At 38.5% G+C, this 8,127-nt stretch overlaps 2 protein-coding genes across 3 annotated transcripts; both read left to right on the plus strand.

Moving 5' to 3' along the window:
- The first annotated feature begins 1,485 nt into the window (after nucleotides 1-1,485).
- spic (Spi-C transcription factor (Spi-1/PU.1 related)) lies at nucleotides 1,486-4,433 on the plus strand. 2 transcript variants are annotated; one of them, XM_020646593.3, is made up of 5 exons: nucleotides 1,486-1,596; nucleotides 1,739-1,826; nucleotides 1,974-2,056; nucleotides 2,809-2,914; nucleotides 3,012-4,433. In XM_020646593.3, exons 1-5 carry the CDS (start codon nucleotides 1,594-1,596, stop codon nucleotides 3,497-3,499), a joined length of 768 nt encoding a protein of 255 aa, XP_020502249.1. In that variant the 5' UTR covers nucleotides 1,486-1,593; the 3' UTR covers nucleotides 3,500-4,433. The 2 variants fall into 2 exon arrangements, with proteins under 2 accessions (XP_020502249.1, XP_020502250.1); XM_020646594.3 differs by having other exon boundaries at nucleotides 2,812-2,914.
- A 137-nt stretch (nucleotides 4,434-4,570) lies between these two features.
- Nucleotides 4,571-7,019, plus strand: spi2 (Spi-2 proto-oncogene). Its single transcript, XM_065951584.1, has 5 exons — nucleotides 4,571-5,221; nucleotides 5,300-5,384; nucleotides 5,478-5,545; nucleotides 5,963-6,071; nucleotides 6,429-7,019. Exons 1-5 carry the CDS (start codon nucleotides 5,216-5,218, stop codon nucleotides 6,734-6,736), a joined length of 576 nt encoding a protein of 191 aa, XP_065807656.1. The 5' UTR covers nucleotides 4,571-5,215; the 3' UTR covers nucleotides 6,737-7,019.
- Nucleotides 7,020-8,127: the final 1,108 nt, after the last annotated feature.

Consider the following 8,127-nt stretch of genomic DNA (forward strand, 5'->3'; position numbering starts at 1 on the left):
CACTAACACCGGGCAGAAAGGGGAACTTCAGGCGCGAGTCGGTTGATATTTAAAACTGCACGCCCGAGATAAATGAACTTCTCAAAAAAAGCTTGTGTTTATTTGAACAGGGAGAGAGAGAGAGGGGTTGGCTTTGATGGGAGAGAAAACAAGGCTGAGTTTAACAGTGATGACCACATTATTAACCATTAACCTTAACTGGCGCATTTGTCTAAAGTGTGTGTTTAGGGTTTACTGGTCAATTGGAAATTCAAATACTCACTTTCATTTTAATTAGGCCTCGGCGCCACACCGAGCCCTCGTACACCTGTGGAGGAGAACATGGAGCAGCCTTTTAGTGACTTTTAATAAAGACAACAACAAAAAAACACCAATATATTAAAACTGCAGTGGAGGCATTTTAATCTTAACAACATACTATAAACTTCCTTTCAAAGCAAAAAAAATATTATTAAGAAACAGATTATATTAAGAAACTGTTTATGTCTCTTTATTGATTAAGAAAGTTATAAAGAATTTGAAAAACTGGAGAGATCTTGGATGATTGATTTTGATTTTTACAAAACAATTTTTGACAGTGTAACTTGTAGCCAACAAAAATTGAAAGGAAAATTCACTATTTATTAAAGTTTAGTCGTTTCTCAGAAAGAATATTTAACTGTGCATAAGGTTAGGATCTCGATAAACAAAAAAAGTAAAAATAAAACAAAAAACCTGATGCACGACTGGTAGTAACAGCATCACTATGTCTTTCTTGGACAGATGTGGAAGTGTTTTTTTTTTTTTTTTTGTCTTGCTGCTTTTTCTACAAATATTTAATCTGCTAGCTAATCAACACCAAATGCATACGTGCCTCTAATTGAGAGCGGCCTTTATTTGTCAAAACATGCAGCTACACCAGGCTATTAAAAGGGACTGGGCCTGAAATTGGGGTGGTCTTTTATTTGCAGTTTTACAGTAAAATAAACATTAATGCATTTTCATTTCACAGTGACCAGAGTTGAACGTTCTATGATTTATTGTAAGCTTGTGGTTTCAGTTGTTTGGGATTCTTATTGTAGCCCAGCCACAGGCTCTTATCATACCGACTCCTCATGCAAATGTTCACTTATTAACTTTTTTTATTATTCAAGAAAACAATGGACCCGTGGGTGTAAATTTTCCAGCTGCTCTATAGGCTCACATTTCAAACTACAGAAAAGCTTATTACTGAACAGCACAGATAATAAACGTGTATGTTTGATTCATGTCTCGCCAAGAATGCAAATTCCCAGGTCAGACAGATAATTGTTAATATTCCTGGGTGGAAGGTGCCATAAAAAAAAACAAAAAAAGGTTTTTGTTGTCCGCAGATTGTGATCTGAACCCTGAGAGGAGAGAGTGATGATCAGATGTGTATCTGATCCGTGTTTCCAGAAAAGAAGAAGTGACTTTTAAATGACCGGCCTCTCTTACCTGTTGATGAGGCTGCAGGGGTAGAGGGGAGGTCTGACATGTATATATACCTGTCCAAATACTGCACACCTGCACCACAGTGACACCTAGACAGTCCTAAGACCGGCCTCGACTTGGGGAAACAATCACGCTAACAAGATGGTGAGTTTGAAGGATGCTTACAAGTAGACCCGTGCAGTTTCATCATCTAATGCTCTTGAATTTAAACATATTTGAAGCGAAAATACACAATGTTTTTTGACTTTTTATGAATGAAATTAACGTGATTTTTAATATTTTAAAGACCTCCTTGGACGGCGACATTAACCAACACTTTCAGGATGCAATCGATGTGATTCAACAGCATTCAAATAATTCATACTACGACTCAGGTATGGTCAAAATATCTCTTTACATGTAAAAAATGCAAAACTTCTATTACATGTTACACATTACATTACATTCACCAGGTGAATTAATCAGAATTGATAGACCGTTTCACTTGACTTCATTCATCTATTTCTTGATTGTCTTTTCAGAGTACACATATTATGAGACTTTGGGTTCCCAGCAGACATCGCTGCAGTGTCAGATCTCCTCTTATGAATGGAACGACACGGCTGTAAGTAATGAAAATATATAAAATAATACGGACATTATTTATTATGAACGTTTGCAATTGAAAGCACGTTTGATTCCAATCAAAGCTTCGTATTAGTTTGAGAACAGATGATGTTCTGCTTTGAGAGACAAACTGGTGATGTAGTGATTCATGACAAATACAAAAGAAAGTAAGAGTGAATTAACTATTGATCAGCTGCTGTTATATAAAATAAATTAAGGGGATTAAATCAAATCTTAAATATGTCCAATTGTATTTATCCCTTACTGTTAAATTATGACGTTAAAAAGTTTCACTACAATTTTTCCGTCATGGTGTTTGATTTGAAATAAAGTTTCCTGGTTGATGTCGTTATCTTCATAGTTTTTTAAGGATTATATGTATATGCTCTGTGTGGTTTACTACATGTTTGGTTTTAAATATCTGTCAATTAAAACATCATTCAACTTTTTTTTTTCTTTTTTTTTTTTGTATTTAACTTTATGCACTGTAAAAACATAGTTAGTTGTTTTAACTTATAATTAATTGTCAGTTAAATTAAATGTTAATGTGAAGGTTGTTATAACTCAATGTTTTGTGTTTATGTCATCTCAGGAGTTTCAACTTGTAAAAATTATTAAGTTCAAATTAAGAAAATGAGTCAAAATGATACTAGGTGACTTTATATGAAGTGGTCACCGCTGTCGCCTCACAGCTAGAAGGTGTGCTGATGAAACAACCTGTTAAATATTTCTCTAATATTTCTCTTCCAGCAGCACTCTTGGCCTCCGGTCATGCCTGACGTCTCCGTGGGTCACTCTGTGCAGAATGAAATCCCTCAGTTCTACTCGGTTTTACCGCCGCAGAAGAGCAGCAAAGGTTTGTAGATTTTTTTTTTTTTTTTAGTGTACTTGTTACATTTTCAATCCATTTTTTGTCTTCATCGCTAAAACAAAACGGATTATTATTTCCTCAGGCCGTAAAAAGCTCAGACTCTACGAGTACCTCCACGAGGCTCTGAACGACCCCAACATGGGCGACTCCATCCAGTGGACGGACAGCGGCAGCGGCACCTTCCACTTCATCTCCAAGAACAAGGAGAAGCTGGCCGAGTGCTGGGGCCAGCGCAAGGGCAACCGCAAGACCATGACCTACCAGAAGATGGCCAGAGCTCTGAGAAACTACAGCCGCACCGGGGAGATCATGAAAGTGAGACGCAAACTGACGTACCAGTTCAACCCGGACATCCTGCACCGGCTCGGCTCCACACAGGTGACCATGCACCTGCCGGGCCACCTGGTGCAAGAGGAGGTCAGCACGTGGCAGCAGAGTCAGGCCGAGCAGAGCTTCTGTGGGCCGGCTGTGGTGGAGAGGCACAGGCACAGCTGTTTCAGACACTTCCAGTTGCAGGAAGACTACAACCTGGCTTCCAGCTTCACCTCACACAGCATCACCCATCTCTGAGCTGCACCACGGTTTGTCCACAACTTCAGGACTGACATTATTCTGCTTCCAAACGTTCAGGGTCCGTATTCCGTCCCTGCGTGTTAACAAGTGTGTCAATGATTTTGCTCCGTTTAATTCAACATTTTGTGTTCCTCAAAGAGAAGTTTACTGTAGAGGATTAAAGCAAAGCTACTGTAAGAGACTTCATGAAGCTGATGAGGAAATATGTTTTTTTTTTTACATATTTGTGAACCCACAAATATCAAACAAAGTGTCAACTTTAAAAGTCTTATTTCAAGCACTGATTACAGTTCCAGTTCATATCTAAGAGTTAACGTTAAGTAGGATTTCAGATTAAATTCGACATTCACTCAGGAATGGACATAACTACTAATTCAGTCACAAAATGTTAATGATATTTTTTATGTATTTTTTTACAGTGTAACATTCTCTTCACTTTGAGGAAAATGTCTGTAAATAAACTGTAAATACTTGTAAACAATAAAAATGGTGGAAAAAAATTCTGTTTTTTAATCAAGAATCATTGTTTCGTTTATGTTTATTTCAGAATTTCTTTATAATTTTGAAATGATATACTTGTTTTCTTAGATTAACCCCGTAATGTTAAATGATATAACGTTTCAATCAGTACATTTACATCACGATAAAAAAGAAGTTAGTCGACCATGTTTTCAATGCTTGACATAAAAACAATTTGCCGGATGAAGGTCCAATAGGACCTAGTCGAAAGGAGGCCTTTTGTCACCCACCGTGGGAAAGACAGCTTTTAGATTTTCTTTGGTTTGGAAAAACAATCTATAGTCTGATTTTAAACTGCAAAACTTAGTCTGAATGTTTTTAAAATCCTGAGTGAAAAGTCTTGAATCCAAACTCTGTTTGCAGCTGTTGATTTTATTATTGTTCTTCTTTTTATTAAATGTGTACTGTGTGAGTTTGAGTTTCTGATCTCAATGGGAACAACCTGGATATATAAAGGTTAATAATAATAACAAAAACCCCGTACACATTATTAGATTTACCACTAAATGTTAAAACATAGGAGATAAAAACGCTTCACTGAAAATGTAGAAATAATACATTTACTTTTATCTGAGAAGGAAATAAATCATATTTTAAAACTTTAAGAACAATGTCTATTTAAAGGTTGTCTATGCGTCCTGTCACTACAGAGAGCTCCTCATATATGAATAATTCACTTGATGAAAAGTGATGTCTGTATTCTTATGTATTACTTGTGTCTCAATCTAACTCTAATCTAACGTTACCTTATTGCAATGTGAAGACTGTGTTGTAAGATTTGGCACCGTCTCCGTTGTAATGAAATATTACAAGAAGCCCACTTTAAAAAATCTGAAATTTAAGACACATCCTGTGAGGAAAAATATGGCAGTAAGAGTGTTTTTCCTGAAGAGAGAGCGTTCTGTAGCAGCTGCCTCCAGGCCAGCTCTTATCTGCTGCAGCGGGGAGGATGTGGTCAGTTGCTGGGACACTTTGTTGATGGGTTGACTGGTTGCTGGTGTCGGGGCTCTGTGGGATGGAGGTCATTGTTCCTGTGAGCCCCGGAGTAAAAAAAAAAAAAAAAACGCCGGGTGTTATGTAGAAAGCCCGTCCTGTCGGGGGGGGTGAGGATGTATAATAAGAGCGTGGGGACTTTAGCGTCTCAAAGTCAGTTTTGTGAAATTCTCCCAAACTGGACGGACTCAAGAATCATACATGATGGTAACCACAATAATGGCATGAGAAACTCTGCAAACATTTACATTCCAAGCCTGATTTTGAATTATTTTCCTTCATCAGGATTCCTACCCGGACACTCATTCTGATTTGGAGGTGATCTTAGAGTTCCTCGAGGAGTACTACAGACAAAATGCTGGAGAAATCGGTAAGAGGAAAGCCTTGGAATTCAACCTAAAGCAACCAAGTTTAAAAAAAATAAATTATTTCAGCGTCTTTGCAATGTTTTGGCTTGTTTCAGCGAGCAAGGTGAACTGGACTACAGGTGAAGGGTCATGTGACCAACACTGCATGTGCAACGAGCCACCTGTAAGCATGTCAATGTTTTTTTTTCATTTCAAATCAAATATGCACATATAGCTGCAAAAAACTTGAGTATTTGTCTAATAGTCATTTCTAGTTAAGACTTTTGGAATTAAATGCACTCATAATTAAGATAGCTCGCCTCCTTTTAAGACACTCAACATATAAATATAGCTTTCTGCATTGGCAGGCAACTCAGGCCTTCTTTTTCTGCTTTTTTTTTATCCTGATATAAGATTTCTATCTGGACTCGTCAGGGGGAATGTGACTTATTCTTAGTGTAATGAGATATTTTTGACTAGAAATTAGACAGTTTTTACAGTGTATAGCCTTTAAAGCTGTTCAGGATTCTGTGATCTGTTGATATGGTCTAATGTTCTGCCTCCTTTCCCTTCATCAATGATCATCAAACCTGCACTTCAGCGTTTGCTGGCACACAACGCTCCACCATCCTTAAGCCAAAACACAACAGCATTATTGTCTGAGCCAAACTTTGTATCAACAAGACAAGTATCCAAAGCAGCGGGGCGAGGTGAGTTCTCCTTTTTCGCGTCACTAGATACTGTTATTACCACGGCTGCTTTTAGCCTGAGGGAAACAATACAAAGAGAGCAAATAAGAGACCTTCCCTTTACAGTAAAAAAAACAATGGAGCAGTGCATGATGTAGCTGAACAGCTGTTTTTACATATCTATCAGGTAACCGCAGTGTTTACAGCTCTACACCTCTCAGCGAGATGGCATCCCATCAGTGAGGAGATCTTCTGGGAATTGTTGCATTTGAGGAAATGATTAACTGAAACCGGCATTTACTGTATCAGTGAACCGCAGGTGCAGCTTTTTAAAATCTCTGTTAAGCTTTTAATCTTGCCTTTTTTTTTCTGTCACAGGTAGAAAGGTGCGGCTCTTCCACTTTTTGTTTGAGATGCTGGAGGACCCAAACATGGCCCACTGCGTTTCTTGGGTGCCGGCAGCTGCAGGCGTCTTCCGCTTCTCCTCCACCAACAAGGACGAGGTGGCGGCGCTCTGGGGGCAGAGGAAGGGCAACAAGAGGCCGATGACGTACCAGAAGATGTCCCGCGCCCTGAGGAACTACGCCCGCTCCGGGGAGATCTTCAAGGTGAAGAAGAAGCTCACCTACCAGTTCAGCCGTGACACCCTGACCCTCCTGCAGAGGTGTCATAAAAGAGATATGTGAAAAGAACTAAATGTTTCTGTTTAATTTTTGTACTTTTTTAAGTCTTATATAAAACCGTAAATGTAACTTTTGTGAATTTCTTCTACCTTTCATTTTCAACTCAACTGATTTAAAAATCACTTTCCTTGAAGTTAATATGTATTTAGTTTTTGTTGTAAATAAGAAAACAATAAAGAAAAACTTTGGTAACACTGGAGGTCACAATATTCACTATTAACTAGTCACTTAATAGCACGCTAATTACCAGCATAATGGCTCCTTATTGGTCATTATTAAGCTCTTATTAGTACCTTATTCTACATGACCATAGTGGATAGCTTATAGGACATTAACTAAGAGTTTGACTTCCTATTTACTGCTTATTGATAGTGAGTTAGGAAGTTATTGAACTTGAATTATGACCTTAATATGCTTAGCTTACTTCTACCTTATAAAGGCCACACTAAGCTCCATCATCCATCCATCCATCTTTTTTTGATTTCCCTTCTGTCTTTCATCTGTGAAGCCCTTTGCACTGCATGTTTTAAACATTAAAGGTGCGATCTACATACAGTTAAGTCGAGGCTCCAATTTCCCCCTTAAGTCATAGTCATAAGTGTGTGAGTGTGTTTAACTTGATCGTAGATAAAGCCACTTTGCATAGGAACGTCTTGCATCAGCGAATGTACTGTATGTTTAGAGGCTATACAGGTGAGGTCCATTTATCAGTCCAACAGGGGCAATACAACTAACAGAAAAAAGACATGTATGTTATTGTAGCTTTATCTGTGGATTTAAATACAGCCTGAAGGAACAATAGGTGACCAGACTGTGAGCTTTAAAGCCCTGTAAAATACACCAACAGATTTAAGGAGCTGCATGCTTCTTAATCACTTTAAGCTGCTTAAAGTCAGCATACATGACACAGCCATAAACACTCTGAAAGTGGTAGTCTACAGAATAGAGACACAACTGTTAATACTTCTGTAATAAAAGTAGGATAAGAGATAAGGAATGTAAGAGTTAATGTGTGCAACTTTCTAGTTTTTCAACTTTTCCGTCTTCACAAACACTCAAAACATTATTAATAACAAGTATTCTTAGTGGACTTAAAGTGTCTCTACCCCTGTTGACAAGTGTATCTGTGCATGTGCTGTCCTGTGTTTGATGGCTGAGAGGAACCAGAGGGTGTCAGTGTAGTCCATCTCATAGCCCTCCAGCTGCTTCTTTTTTTCCTTTCCTGTGTGGCGTGACCTCATGGCTAAATCGCCTCAGTGATGTGCACTCACGACCGCCCAGGGTAATACCAAATGGTTTTGTGCTCTTTGTAGCAGCCCCACGTGATACCCCCCCTAAGCCTAGTATTTACTGCTGGAGCCCACTCCAGGTTATAAATGGGCTAACTGATCTAT

The sequence above is a fragment of the Labrus bergylta genome, chromosome 23, assembly GCF_963930695.1.
Source record: "Labrus bergylta chromosome 23, fLabBer1.1, whole genome shotgun sequence".
Lineage (NCBI taxonomy): Eukaryota > Metazoa > Chordata > Actinopteri > Labriformes > Labridae > Labrus > Labrus bergylta.